General features: G+C 37.4%; 1 protein-coding gene across 9 annotated transcripts in view; it reads right to left on the bottom strand.

The window, feature by feature from the left end:
* LNPK (lunapark, ER junction formation factor) overlaps positions 1–10,853 on the bottom strand; it is a 96,986-nt gene extending 86,133 nt beyond the window's left edge. For 6 of the 9 annotated variants that reach the window (XR_011490939.1, XR_011490938.1, XM_020901779.2 and 3 more), the window contains exons 1-4: positions 10,420–10,509; positions 5,116–5,204; positions 3,508–3,549; positions 2,585–2,772 (exon numbers count right to left, since the gene is read on the bottom strand). Coding sequence is in view for 7 of the 9 variants with exons in the window: in XM_020901779.2 (XP_020757438.2) it covers positions 2,585–2,772; positions 3,508–3,549; positions 5,116–5,142 (257 nt within the window). In the remaining 2 variants the exon portion in view is untranslated. Of the gene's footprint in view, positions 1–2,584; positions 2,773–3,507; positions 3,550–5,107; positions 5,205–7,404; positions 7,433–10,419; positions 10,569–10,761 lie in introns of those variants that run through there. The other 3 variants (XM_070475992.1, XM_020901780.2, XM_020901783.2) reach the window with 3 other exon arrangements.
* Positions 10,854–15,893: the final 5,040 nt, after the last annotated feature.

The following is a 15,893-nucleotide window of genomic DNA, read 5'->3' as shown; positions in this document are numbered from 1 at the left end:
CCAGATATACCTATGTTTTTGACCCTTGCCTAAGTAACACTCTCATACTTCATGGCATTTGCATTTTCTTTTAGAAAGATCTTCTTGGAATTTTGTTTTTAATTTGAAGAATACATTGATATTAAAAATTCAAATAACACCAAAAAAGCAAATGGAAACAAATGATAACTTAAAATTCCAAAGCCTAGAGAAAATTACCATTATTATTTTGAGGATAATTTTGAGGATATTTTGAGGATAATTAATTTGAGGATAATCCTTTCCTATATCTCTCTGTGGGTATATGTGCTATTCTACATTATATTTATAAATAATCTTCCATATATTCCAACTCTTTCCATACTGGTTCTCTCTCATACTTTAGTTCTCACCTCAAATACCAGGTCCTCAAAAGAGGCCTTTTGAACCACTCCTCTCTATGACATCATCTGTTTATTTCCCTCATTGTACTTTTGTTTCTCTAAATTAACTGTGTTTGTTTACTTGACTCTCATTTTTTGTCTGTCCAACCCCAAAAGAATGCAAGCTCCATGATGACAAAGATATTATCTCTGAGGGCTAGCTCCAAACCTAATACACTGCAGGTACTCAATATTTACTGAATGAACAAATGATGGCTTTGACTAATATTTACATACTGCCAAATCCTAAATTTGTACCTTCTATTCAAATTTCAACCATCCCACTTGGCAGCTCTATCTGGATAGAACACAAGTATTTTGGTCTCAGTGGGTCAACTACCTGCTCCCCCTCATGTTGTTGCGTATTCAGATGAATGACATCAACCAAATTTCCCAAGCTATGAACTTCAATTTTATCCTTGATGCAATTCTTCCCCCTCACCCCATATCCAACCAATCACAAAGAACCTCTTCATATTACCTCAATTCTACCTCCTAAATCTCTTCAACCCATCCACTTCATTCAGACCATCTGTTCCTCTCCAAGTTGCTACCACCATTCAAGTGCAAATTACTGTTATTTCTCTCCTGGACAGCCACAATAACCTTTTACCTTGCTGCTCCAGATCCACTCTTACCCTCTCTAATTTACTCTCCATGCTGTAGCCTCAGAGGTATTTTCAAGATAACAATACAATTACGTCATACTTCTTAAAAGTCTTCAGCGGCTGCCCACTATTCTTAGATTAAAAGCTAAAATCCTTATCACGGACTATAAGGCCCACAGGAAATATCCTTCACCTAACCAGATTTTTCTCCATAATCCAGTATTCAGCTTTCTTTCAGTTCTTTAAACCTACATGCTCTATCTTCCCTCGGCGTCTTCACATATGCCGTTCCTTCTGTCTACTACACTACCTACCCATATCACACCACCCTTGCTACACATATTCAACCTTCAGATCTCAAACTCAAACATCACTTCCTCCAAAAGGCTGCGGTAGGCAGGATTCTAAAGATATCCTCCCTCTCTCTCCCCAATATTTCATTCTCTGGTTATACAAACAGTTATCTAGGTACTGCTATAAAGGGGTTTTGCAGATATAATTATTACTCAATTGATTTTAAGATAGGAAGATTAACCTGGATTATTCTGGTGGATCTAATATAATCAGCTAAGCCCTTAATGCAGAAGTTTCTCCCAATCAAGGGCAAAACAGGAAATCAGAGAGAGACAGCAGAAGTCAGCCAACACCTCGTTTGGGCCTAGAAGCAGATTCTCCCCACCAGAGACTCCAGGCCAGCTGATAACTGATTTAAACCCGCAAGACCCTAAGCAAAAAGTCCAAACTACCTGGACTTCTGACTTACTTCTGTGATATAATAAATGGGTATTACTTTAAATCACTAAATTTGTGGCAGCAGTAGTAAAGAAAACAAAGAACTGACGCACCTCCACCTCTCTGTCCCCCACCTCCAGTCCAGACTGTGTTAGGGACCCTGTTAAATGTTCCCAGACCATTTGACACTCTCATAATACTTATTATACTTAATGTATGTAGTCTAAGATCTATGGACAAAGGTTTAGTGTTTTTGTATACCATAAACCACAATAATCCAACATCTACACAATTGGTACCTATAAACATTTGCTGACTTAACAAATTTTTCACTCAACTTTCTGTCAAAATTTTCAATCATGACACACCTCCTGTAAAGTACTATATTACAAAATATTTCTATAATAAGGGTCAATTGCTTTATAGCAGTTACTAAAAAGAGGGGAATAGTGGGAGAATGGAATACATTCAGAATCACTGGGGCAATTATTCTTTTTGTTTTATAAGCATTCCCTCACTTACCATTACCCACAATCAGAAATGCTCACTCCATGCCCAAAACTCCTAGGGAGCATGACCATCTATTAGAGAATCACAAAAAGCTTACCATATAGAACCATTATTACAAATGTCACTGGGTCGTATTCCTCAAGTATACTGGACTGTAAACAAAGGTTTAGAACAACTGTCCTACTTTTTTAAAGAAATAGTTTTCAAATTGCAAAAAAAAGGAAATTTATTCAATCTGCAACAGTACTATATTTCATAATAAAAAGAAACTGACTATATTAAAACTATCTAGTCAGAAAGAAGAAAAGTCAACAAAAAGAATATTTTACTTACATTAACGGGAAAGCAAAAAATGGGAGTGTCATGGCAAGTCTTGCTGTAAGTTCATCCGGAAGATACCATAAGTATACAATTAAACATGTAAACAGATAGAGGACTGAAGAGTACAAAATTAATCTTCCAACCCATAATTTTTGTAATCTCTGATTTTTTTCCCTAAATTCTTCCAATGCTTTGATTTCCTGGGAAGAGAAAAATTCATAAAGAAAATAAACTGTTTTAAAAAAATTTAACATGATAGAGAAGTTATAGAGAAACCACCCTTAAAATTCAATGAAATATAATACCCTGATATCTGAAACAGAACATAATATGAAAAGACAATTAAAAATGAAGTTTAAAATATATTAAAATTCCTAAAATGATTTGACAAATCTTTTTATGCAAGATATTTAAAAATACTTGATAACCTATCAAACTAGCAAAGCTCAGAGGTATAAAATTGGCATCAATAAACAGTATTTGTTAAAACAAACAAGTAGTAATTCTCCTTGTATAAGGCCAAAAAAAAAGTGACTATAAAAAGGATTAATAAAAATTGAAACAGTGATCCATACTAGATTCCCTCAATCTATTCATCATTCTCAATATTCCCAAGGAATAAGTATTTTTTATGATAGAAACTGTAAAAAGCTGTGAAGTTTGCAAACTGATATAAACAGTTGCAGACTATTTTATAATCTACTTATCTATAATGGTATAACATTGATTTACACCATGCCGTAGATCTAATTTCATTCTAACAGTCATTATTACTTGACACAGAGTTCTTAAGTCACTGATAAGACTTTGGACTTTAACATGAAAGTTCTCAGGCTTACTGAATATCACCTCTAAATTCCTATACCAGATCTAGTCTCCAAAGTAATATATACTGAAATAATATTTATGTAACACCCCAGGGCCAAAGAACGTACCTTATCTATATTTTCCAGAACCTCTACAGTGGAAGGTTTCGTCTGTTATATAAATAGAAATAGCTTGTTATTGCTAACTTGGAAGCACTTTGACTTTTTTAATCATAAAAGAACATTTTAATCCAAAACTAAGTTTTTTCAATATTATCAAGCAATATGTATTCCTGTTTATTTACAAACAAGATTTAGATTTAAATAAAAATTATAAGTATAAACAAAATTACACAAGACTAAAGAAATAAGATGCTCCTATTTAACTTATTTTTAGGCCCAAAAGTACTTTCAACTCTGTAGCTCAATGTTTACCTTGCTTAACTCCAATAAAACATACTTAGAAATTACTGAGAGATAATTTGCTTTTCTTAGATATGATTATTCAAAAGAATTATATTAAATTATTATAAATTATTAATTCTAAATAATTATAATCAATTATTATAACGATAAATTCTATTTTAAAATTCAAAACTAAAGTTGTTCTGATCTACTACTGCTAAAAGTTCACTTAGGACGCTGGGGGTCAAAAACCAATTAGCTACCTTCACTCTGAATTCCTAAAGTACTTTTCTGAAGATCAGATTTTTAAAGGGCATCTAAGAATACTTCATTACAACAGAGCTTGTTTTTCAGAGACATTTTTTATATCACCTAAAATAAAAATTAGCCAAAATGGCTCACATAACACTTGAAAAAATAATTACTAATTATATACTCAACCATCTAACAGGGTAGTGATAATCAATTCAATTGTAGTGCCCACAGGAATTATTAATATTAGATTAAACCATATGAAATTGCTGTTTATGTAGTCAAAAACTGTTGAAGACTGGTAATTCCATATGGTTCAACCTAACAAGAAAGACAAAGGAAAAACAGATAAATTCAATTATCAGGTTTTAAAGGGGGGGTAAGGGAGGTGGAGACTATCAATAAAACATCAATCCAAAGCAAAGCAGGTCCAGAAATAGTTCAAAAACTAAACTGTATATCAAGTACTGCTGGATTCCATTATTATGGTAAAAAGGAGTAAAAAAAATAGGCAAAGCAGTTTGTCCTAGACTACATTACCTTCTCCTATATTGAAGAAGAGCATTTACCAATATATTTTATAACCCTAAATTTAAAACTTAGCCAATAAAATAAAACTCTATTTTTAATTGTGTTTAACCTAGTAATTCCTAAAAGTACATCTAGTATGACTTCAGTAAATATTTGTGATAAGCTTTAAAAAAAAGATATAACCTATAAAAACATTAGGTACTGCATAGAATAATTTCAACTATCTTTCAAGTAAGATTGAAATTTAGGTACTACGAAAACAAAAAAAGATAACCATTTGCACATGAATGTATAAAGACAGAAATAAAAATAATTCATAAGTCAAAGTGAAATAATCCTGTTAAACAGAGACATGAGACACCTATAAAGCAAGTATAACCATTAAAGTCCAAATAAAAAACAAATTCACAAGAAGGAAAAAAAAATTAAATAGTTAGGGATAATATTAAACTACTACTCAAGTCTACACCACAAAGGAGACCTTTACAAATAACTTTATGGGACACTTTTACTTTAGACTAGGAACTATTGTAAAGAAAACTAACTTACCCTCCATCGAGAAAATAATCCACCCATTTTTCATTTGTAGAAACTGGGCACAATAATAAATATCATCAGTTGTCCAAAGGAATTCACAGCTAGAAATAAAGCAATTATTTTTAAAGTTTAAGTTAAATATACAGCATACTCACTATAAAATTTAAATGTTGCAATACTATAAAATAAATAAAACACTATAAAATATTAATTTCCTTGGATTCCACTTATGTGAGATTTTAGTTCAGATAGACTTGCAGATAGTCCACCTTTTAAAAAATCTTTCTTCCACGGCAGAATATATTTAAAAGTGAAAATAAAGCTGGAAGGACTTTTTAAGTAGCAAGGCATTTTAAAAGTGTTATTTGTACCACTTTGCGATTTTCTGTTCCTTAAAGTAGGTCCCCTATGCTGTTCTTGCAAGAAAAGTTCTGCTATACTTTTATTCTCCAGTCTTAAATACAGCCATTTCTATCATTTGGCTGTCTCCCAACTAAACTAGTTATTTGGAGTTAGGGGTGCTCTACAATGTTCAGAATAACATCGCTTTACAATAATAGAAAGCCAACTGGATTCTAAGTAAGAAAATAAGGGTTACAAGGCTACCTGTGACAATGAGCATATCATTTAATGTTTCTGAGCCATAATTTTCTTTTCTGTACATTAAAGTTAATAATATTACCACTTTTCACAGAATAATCTTCATTACTACCATTTCACAGATAAGAAAATTAAGTGGAAAGAAATCAAGTGATTTGTCCAATAACTCAGAAGAAACATTACCCAAAGGTACTCTATCTTCAGACTCCTGGTCTGTCCACAACCAGTCAACACCCAAATAAGCACTTCTCTCTGAAACTCTGTTGAGTCCCTCCAGTTAGTTAAAGTGTCATGTCAGGTAGTTGCATCTCCTAGCCCCATCTTTTGGTTGGTTTTCTATGACTCTCAAATGTATGCGATTCTCCAGGCAAGAATACTGGAGTAGGTTGCCATTTCATTCTCCAGAGGATCTTCCCAACCCAGGGATCAAACCGCCATCTCCTGCGTTGCAGGCAGTCTCCTGAATTACTGGTAGATTCTTTACCACTAAGCCACAAGGGACGCTATATTAAATATTATCATACATTTAAAAAATGTATTAGCAATATTATAACCTAAATCAGTTTACTAGTCAATAATTATATAATTTTTAATTCCTTTAAATTGAAATAGTGGAAGTATATTTTCAAACTTACATATTTTTACAAGGTTACAGTTATATACAACCAACATAAAACTGCTTCATTTCCACCCAAAAGAAAGTTAGGCCATAATTTTTACATTTTTTTAAACCTATAAATGTAATCACCAAATAATGCCAGCACCAAGTAAGTACATACACTCTGAAATACTATTTTTAGGTTGGAATTAGCATAAGGCATGCCTACCTTGGACTTGCTTGGTTACAGAAGTAACAAAAAATCTAATTATAAAACTTACAAAGTGACTTTCATGGACAGAAATATCTATCATCTATCCTAAAAATTTCTGCAGTTTATAAATGTAATCAATGCTATAAAGTCACATTTAAGTTGCAATCTAAATATTATTATTAATCCTTCAATAGTAACTCAGTATTCAAATTTCTAAAATGCGGTTGTAGGAAACCCAGGAACGTTAATGAATAAAAGTTAAAATTTCTAAGCTAAGACATTAAATAGATCTCAAAACCATAAAATGCTAAAAATCACCAAGACATGTGACTGAGGAGGGAAGATTCAGATGAACCACTTAACTTGTATACTTTCAAAGTATACGTTATTCCACGTATGCATGGTGTATAGGACAATGATTTGTACACAACTGACCTACACATTCTGGTTTGAAAGAGTGATGTGCCTCCAAGTTTACAGCTACCACAAACTAGATTTTTTAACATTTGAAAGTAATGACAACAATAATATTTAAACACTTAGTACTCAATCTTCTAGCAAGCCTTAAAACAAATGTTTTTCATAAATTTTGTCAAATAGATACTATTATCAATCTGTTTTACAAATGAGGAAACTGAGGCTACAGAAGTGAAATAACTTGCTAAGTTCCCAAAGACAGTAAGTACTAATAGAAGAGCCAGACACAGTATTTTAGTTTTGATTTTGTAAAAAGCAACAAGTTAGGGGTAGAAGATTAAGCACTACAAACTACTATGTATAAAACAAATAAGTTACAAGGATATATTGTACAGCAAGGGAATATAGCCAACATTTTATAACTATAAATCAAGAATAATCTTTAAAAATTGTAAATCACTAAGTTACATACCTGCAATTTATATGATATTGTAAATCAGCTATAGTTCAATAAAAAAGGCCAAAAAAAAAAAAAACAAGTTATTTCCAGCAACTCAAAATCAGAAATAAAATCTTTCTGTAGATTAGACTGAATTATTTGTACATAAAAGCACCTCAGACATTCTCAAACATCTGGTAAATGGGGTTACTGCAGTGGAAAGTTATAAACACAAGATCCAGAGTTGGTACAGTGTATCATGTAGCCCAATTCCTTTATTTGATTAAATTTGAATGCTTAAGTCTACATAGAAGAGAAGCTAAATGATGTGCCAAAATCACGTACCTCCGGGAAGGGGCAGAACTGGTACTAGAAGTCTGCAAGTACTGCCTCTACTTGTTTACTGCATATCACTTTTAAAATACATGTCATATGAAATATACGCATAATACTACAATTAATACCAACTTTCACATCAATTATTTGCTTGGAGAATTGTTTTGGTATTAATGAAACATTAACATTACTATAAAACCTTGGGCAAATAAATTACTTAACCTCTCAGTTACTCATTATCTTCATCTGCAAGAGAGTGATAGATAAGAACCCTCTCAAATGTTAAAAAGCATTCTAAAGTATTTACATAACACATTCTCAAGTATTTACAGCAGTGTCAGACACATCCTAATTTCTCAACACAAATTGTTTTTACTGCTGTGGCTGTTGCCTTTCTCCAGTCCATCTCTGTTTCCTTTCAACACATGGAAAATACATGAGAATCAGACTACTAGCATTTTTTTCTGTATAAATCAATTTGCTTGCCCTTGAGTGGACAGATGGTTCAATCTCAACTGGCCTATTCCAAGAACTCTTCTATGAACATGTACAAAGAGTCTCCTTCCACTTTGATATAATGGGACCTGACATGACCATAAGAGCTGGGTGCATCTAATGTGTTTTTCAATAAATAACGATGCCCACCATATTATTCAAATGCTTTCTACTAATTGCTATTCGCACTAAGGTTTAGGTGTCAGAATTTAAAATCTCAGGACATGTTATTCTTAAATTTTCAGCTTAATTCAAGTCATATTGAAATAACAGAATAAAAAAGGTCTGGATTCAAAATATGACTCAACCACACACTAGCTATGTGATCTTGGATAAACTAAACTCTCTAAGCCTCAGTTCCGCATTTGTTTAGCCGTGAAAATACACTTCACATAATTGTTGCATGAGTTAAATGAAATCATACATCATTTGGCACAGTGTTCAACAAATAATGAAGTGTATAATAAACTATAGAACTTATTACTACTATTACCAGAAAACACATGTAGTACAGCAATACTTCTCATATGGAACACATTTCTTTCTACCTTCTTATAAAGAAACTGTTTCATAATTTTAAAATTGGAAAACAAAATTAGCTTGCATTTTAAACTGAAATTGTATTGCTCTCGTTTCCTCCAGTATAAAAAATAAAGCAAAATACTCTGACAACTCTTCCATTAAAATAACCCCGTAGGGCCTTTAACAGCAAAGGAAGTTTAGTTTTATCAAGTTCCAAACTTAAGTAGAAACCATTCGGCCACCACCAATAGAAACCTCTACAATATACTGGACTATTCAACTTGAGATTAAAAGGGTTTCTTCTAGAACTCTAACTTCCAAATATCCTAACTGAAAAGACAATTCTGAAATATCTCAAACCACCACATTTATTGCTCAAAAATAAAATTACTGAAAAGAAGTACACTTCTAAAACACTTTTATTATTTAATGATTAAGTTCTGGTCTTCACGGTAAGTCAATAGTCATTCTAAACTAAATACTACTCAAAAAATGACTATTTGATTGTAAAGATTTCTATAACAAATCATAACTGTTGTAAGCCATTTCTTCCTTATATTCTTTCAAGTTAATAATATATGAACACTAAAGTTTTTAACAGTATTGTGCTCATCCCAGTAGATGACAGAAAAACTGAAATTCTAATTGTAAATGCATCACTCGTTTAAAACTGTGTTCAAAACCAACTTGATTCTCCTAAAACTAAACTACGGGGGCTGTTGAGGACAAGAAATTAGCATGCCCTGCCAGTATGAACATATCCCTGAAACCAAGCTTACTCACAACCACACAAACTGCTGTTGAATTTTGTGTGGTGACAATTTTGTCAACAGTGACACCCAGGCCACAGAGAAAGGAGAAAACAGTCGACAATGGGCACCACAAACCAAAAGCCTACTGGGAAAAACGGAACATGGAAAATTCAGTGAGTCACAGATTTTACTCAGTACAGCGAGCGCACCATCAGCAAAACTGAGTGCACCAATCCCAACTTTCTCTTAATCCCCCAACACAATATTCAAGAATTAAAACCATTGATGCGGTCTAGATTTGCTCTTCTTCTGCCAGGCCTGTGACACCCACTCAATCTCGCCCTTCCCTTCACCCCACCGTCGCTCAAATAAGGACAACGGCAGAAAAGAGGCTTCTCCAAGCAGCACACAATCCACGCCCACACGCCTGGGCCGAGCACTATGACACTGACAGTTTTCGGTCCCTCCCGATCTCTCCAACTCGCGGCGCCTCCGCACACAACTCAGCAAAAGATGACAAGGGTAGAACCCACGCAAAGCGATGGCTTACTGTAGGACCTTCTGACCCTTCGCTCGGACAGGGAGGTGGGCCAAAGGAACGGTGCTCAGCTCAACCCAGTCACCGCACCACCACCCCCGCCTTGAATCTCCGAAAAAAGGCTGGGGAACCAACCCCCCTCCGAGGACAAAAAGGTGTCTCCAGCACTCCAGAGCCATCCCAGCCACCGCACCGGGAAACCAAGGGGATCAGGCGGTGAGACGGGGTCAGCGCTCAGCCGGGCAGGAGCCCGACTTAGCCGCCGCCGCCGAACTGGTAGGCCACTCGGCGGGAGGCGGAGGCGCCTGGGAGAGGCAAGCGAGGTAATCGGCAGCGTATTTCCCAGGGAAAAGCTCAGCGCGCCTCCCTTAACCTTCCCGATGACCCTCATTTTGAGCCTTCTACCTTCCAGTAGAAACGGGCAAAGCCCGGCGCTGGCGTCCACCTCGGCCAGTTTCGGCCACCACCGCGCAGTCAGCCTCCGGAGCGGACAGCAGCAGCCAGTGACAGAGCGATGAGCCCGGCCAACTCCTTCCCATCAAACCCCGCGCTCCCGCCGCCGGCCAATCGGCGCCGCGGCCGGCGCGCGCCGCTCCCTCGTCACGTGACCGTGACTAGGGCGGGTAGTTGGGGGCAGAGGCAGGCGGTTGGCGGGAGGAGCTCTGTGCATCCCTGTGGCCTCCGCAGCCAAATGGGGTGCTCGTCGTCGCGTCTTACAGGTGGAGTGTCATTTGTTTTGACTCTTACCAATAGTTACTTCTTACTCCTCCTCTGCCTCCTGTTTTTCTTTTGGAACCTGTTCTGCAAAGTCTCACTGGCCAAAGAAAACCCCGAAATTGGTCCTGATGGCCCTAGACCGCCGCGAGAGAGAGGAGTGGGTTTGACGTTGGAGATGGGTGCACCTGGACACGAGCCCACCCTGAAGAGTGCGGAATCAGCTGTCATCCAGCCGGCAGCGGAGCCAGTTAATACTACACAGCTTAGGAGAGACGGGTTCCCAGACAAGCGACTAAGAAATTCAGCCTGGACTCCAGGAGTGCTGGAGACTTTTATGACTCATGGACTTCAAAAAGGGTCCTTTGATGACTGGGCCGCTTACCTCACCATTATGTGCTAAACGTCAACTGCCCGAGGATGTTGCTTTCAAACCGGTGGCTTAACAACATAAGCTGAGTTTTCTATCTTAAAACGCTTAAGAACACTCCCTTGGCAGGTCTTGGTACTAGGCCCATGAATAAACCGCCTAGGTTTTATTTGCCTCAGATTTGAAACGTTGGCTAAAGTGCATTAAATTTACTAGTCAACTGAGAATGACAAGTCTCAATAACAAATAGTATTTGAATCACACAAGGTAATGTTGGAGAAGCATAGAGAAACTTCAGCAAAAGTTCTTGTCACGATTTACCCCTGTGTGCAAACATTTTTCATGGGATTTTTCTATTTTATTCGGTTACATACACATTTTAAGTGCCCATGGTATTTTAAAGAGTATAATCGTTGTATTATACTATGTTTGAACTTTAACAGCCAAACAGGTAAATTATGAAAAGAAAGCATAATATTTAGTTGGTAAGAGTAATTTATTATATTGGAAGCTACCAGATAATTCAGTGTAGAGTTGCTTAACTTCTAAAATGTTTAGTTACAGCTTTGTAAACGTGAGGAGAAGGAAACCAAAGTTTCTTCTCATACTCTGAGTAAGACACTTTACATATCTAAAAGAAAATGAAACATTTCATTTATTTTGGTATGGAAATTTAACCATTTTGTTTTTCATCCTTTCTTATTTTAAAGATTAAAAAAAAAGCAACTTAGAGAATGAACTTTTGGTTACCACGGGGGAAGGGTAGTGGGGAGAGATGGTTAGGCAGTGTGGGGCTGACTTGTACACACTGCTATATTTAAACTATATAACCACCAAGGACCTATGTAAAGCACAGGGGACTCTGCTCGGTATTATATAACAACCTAAATGGGAAAAGAATTTGGATATGTGTATGTATTTAAAATAAATAATTGAAAGGCCTGTGCAGTTTTGCAAATACAGCTCCTCACCTCAGGACAATCTCTTTTCCTAAGAGAACAAGGAAGAGATACTTTCTATTTGCTAATGATTTGTTTTCTAGTTTTAATTGATCCATCAAGACTTACTGAAAAGACAAAAACAGGTGGGGAAAAGCAAAAGAGCTAACCGGGTGCAAGAAATTCCAGAAACCTAATCCTGAGACAAAATGCCTTAGGTAGTTGATATAGAAGAGGAGAAATTTGCCCTGACAAGGGGAGACAGAGGAGTATTAATTAGACCATTAACTTTTTTAACCTTCCCAATAACCTTTTAAGGTAATTATCAGTTTTCAAATGAAACTGAAAAGAAAAAGGAACTGAATAAAAATTATACATATATTGTTAAAAGTAATGCTATCCTTCTATATATCACTGCCTCCTCTTTATCAAGTGGTAAGAGTTTGTAGGCAAAGTGAGAGAAGATATTAGAAACAGAAAGATCAGCATATGCACTATATGGCTGAACTAAAGCTCCAACAGTCATTCCAAATATTTATTGAAGACAAGACCATGTGTTAAGTGCTGAGAATACAGAGATAAGTAAAATAGCTGCCCTAAAGCCACTGACCAGAGAAGGCAGTGGCATCCCACTCCAGTGTTCTTGCCTGGAGAATCCCAGGGACAGCGGAGCCTGGTGGGCTGCCGTCTAATGGGTCACACAGAGTCGGACACGACTGAAGCGACTTAGCAGCAGCAGCAGCAATTCAACATATGAGCCACATTTATTTAGATAGATAAATGAAAGTTGCAAGAAATAGGTGCTCTGAGAGCTTGGAGTCAGTCGTTTATCTGGTCAGGAAAGTTAGGTAAGGCATGCTTGAGGAGGTCACCTGGAATACAGATCTGAAGGATGAGAAACTGAAGAAAGGAGAAAAGGAAACAGAGGAAACAGTCTGTGTACAGCCTTTTGTTGGGAATGAACAGTGCAAGCCCAGGGGTCTGAAAGGAGTCATTGTGACTAGAGCATAGTTTGCAGGGAGAGCAGACTAAGCAGGACTTGCTTGGCCATACTGAAAACAAAATGGGCTAGAGATTTAAAGTGATCAGATCTGTGTTTGGAAAAGATTATTCCAGCTGCAGTGTGGAGATATGAACAGGGTCCATCTTGGACCAGTTAGGATCTTTGAATCATGGCTAATGTTGGTAGTAAGTAGTTCAAGTGGATTGGGATGGGCACTAGGAGATGGAGACAAGTGGGGAAAATGGAACAATTTAGGAAGTGAAATAGGTCTAGGGAATGGATTTAGGTAAAGTAGAGTGGAACGAATGGGGATTGAGGGAGAGGAAGGAGTCATGACAGGGTATCTGGCAGGCACAGTGGATGGAAGCAGTGTTCACTGAGGTGTGGAGAGTCAGATTTGGGGGGAGATGGTGGCTTCAGTTGATTTCAACAGGTTGAGTCTCAGATGTTTGCATGACTTCAGGGCGAGATGTCACATAAACAGATCTATGGGTCTGCAGCACTGAGAAGTCTGAGCTAGAGAAAAAGTGTTCGGGTTTGTAATGTGTTCTTTTTCACAAAGTACTTATTTTTTCAAAATGCAACTATTATAAGTGTTGTGGAAAAACAAAATAAAAAGTATAAGTCTCTAAAGCTGTTTGCCAAACTTCTTTTCAAATTACCTGGGGCCTTCATTTAAAAAAAAAAAAAAAAGTTCTCTAGTATGAGGCATCAAATTTTGGAATTTTAACAAGTGCCACCAGTGAGTTTTCTTCTCAGGGAGTTTCTCTGGGCGGTGGCACTGCAGTGCCAGAGGCCACCTGCATAAGAGTTATCCTGCTGCTGCTGCTGCTGCTGCTGCTAAGTCACTTCAGTCGTGTCCGACTCTGTGCGACCCCTTAGACGGCAGCCCACCAGGCTCCGCCGTCCCTGGGATTCTCCAGGCAAGAATACTGGAGTGGGCTGCCATTTCCTTCTCCAATGTGTGAAAGTGAAAAGTGAAAGTGAAGTCGCTCAGCCATGTCCGACACTTCACGACCCCATGGACTGCAGCCCACCAGGCTCCTCTGCCCATGGGATTTTCCAGGCAAGAGTACTGGAATGGGTTGCCATTGCCTTCTCCAGAGAGTTATCCTAAGTGCTTATTAAAAGCACATCCCTTTAGGGATGCAAGGACAGGAGAAAGGAAGATGATGCAGCACCAGGTAGTCCAAGATTTCACCCTCCATCTTTGACAGAAGTGTCCTATGTGTTCCATCAGGCTGTTCAGAGGAAAGCTGGTGTCCTTTGTTGAATGATGCAAATGTAGGCACCAGGCAGCCCTGACAGGCTGCTGTACCAGCTTTCCTGGCTCCTAGCCCAGGCCTCCTGCCCTGTCCACTGACACGGTGCTCAGCGTACTCCAGTGCTCTCTCTTTCTGCCACTCCCATCAGACCTTGTCCTTCCCTCCCTGGGGGAGGTGTTATGGGTGTTATGCTCCATATACTCCTACCAATTCAGAGGTTTCTTTTAGCCAATCTGGCCAGGGTTGAGAGGGAAATAGGTTCGAATGCTATGTTTCACTCTCAACAAATTCTCAAGAACTTAATTTGTAAGCATTTTGTTTTTTAAAGACTGAATTGTTTGTTCTCTGTGTAGTCTCACTGTAACATCTCTTTTTCTTTATGAAGCACTGTAGATGTAGAGGAATAATCAGAAAGTAAGAGGGGAAAAGAGAATTATTTTTTAATAGGAAATATAGCAAACAGATGTATACTACTTAAAGACTATAACCCAAACACTCATGTAACCCACACTGGGTCAAAAAGTAGAATGTTACCAACACTCCAAAAGGTCCCAAAGTGCCCCTTCCTTTATAACCCCCAAGTACCTAGGGTTAATAAACACTATCATGATTATTAAAATATTGACTTCCTTGCTTTTTTTTATAGTTGTATTGCTTAATTACTCACTCAAACAGTATATTTCATGCCTGGTTTTTAACTCAATGTAAATTGAATCATAGAGTAAATTTTTTTTTCATGTCTTGATTTCTTTTACCCAAAGTTATGTCTTTAAGATTCATCCATGTGGCTGTAGGTTTTTATTCACATTTCTTTCATTGTAGGTATTAATTTCAGGGAGAATAATATCCTTCAACATGAGCCTCCCTTTCTGGCTTATGGTATGACTCCATATTTGTTCAGGTGTGGCCCATGTGTTTTCCAAAAAAATTTTTCATCACATAAAGTTTCATACCTTTATAGTAGGTAGAATTCTAAAGATGGCCCTCCAAGATTCCCATCCCCTGATTAATCAATAAAATTATAGTCTAAGTACTGCTGTGAAGGATTTCTACAGATGTAAAAGAGGTAACTCTGAGCTCAAGAGAATCCAGGCTCCAGGGACTGCACCTTGAAGGATGTGTTTGGGTTGGAGGGCCCATGTGTCGACCAGGAGGTGAGCAGGCTCCACTCTAAAACTAGCCTCTAGAGCCAGCTTTCTGACCTGAGGCTGTTCGGTACATCCTTGGTGGACACAGGTGGCAGATGCTGCCATGCCTGGGCCCTGCACCAGGCTAACCGCATGCTGTTAACTGCACTTAGCTGCAGCGTGCCTGGATTTCTGATCTACAGAACTGTGAGATAATAAATGAGTGTTATTTTAAGATGCTAACATTGTGGTAATGTGTTACAACAGCAAAAGAAAATTAGTATGCACATTTCTTATTGAGCAGAAATCTTCTTGGTGGCTTATCAAGTAAGCCTTCACTTGAAGTAGGATGATAACCACAGAAGTCACACTACTCAAGACCTGCAGCTGAGACTGCTTCACCATTTAGAATCCAGACTAAAAATGCACCTGTATCTACACCTGCCTCTGAAGCTACATTTG

This window comes from Odocoileus virginianus, chromosome 13, assembly GCF_023699985.2.
Source record: "Odocoileus virginianus isolate 20LAN1187 ecotype Illinois chromosome 13, Ovbor_1.2, whole genome shotgun sequence".
NCBI classification, from domain to species: Eukaryota; Metazoa; Chordata; class Mammalia; order Artiodactyla; family Cervidae; genus Odocoileus; species Odocoileus virginianus.
This window is presented reverse-complemented; position numbering and strand designations above follow the sequence as displayed.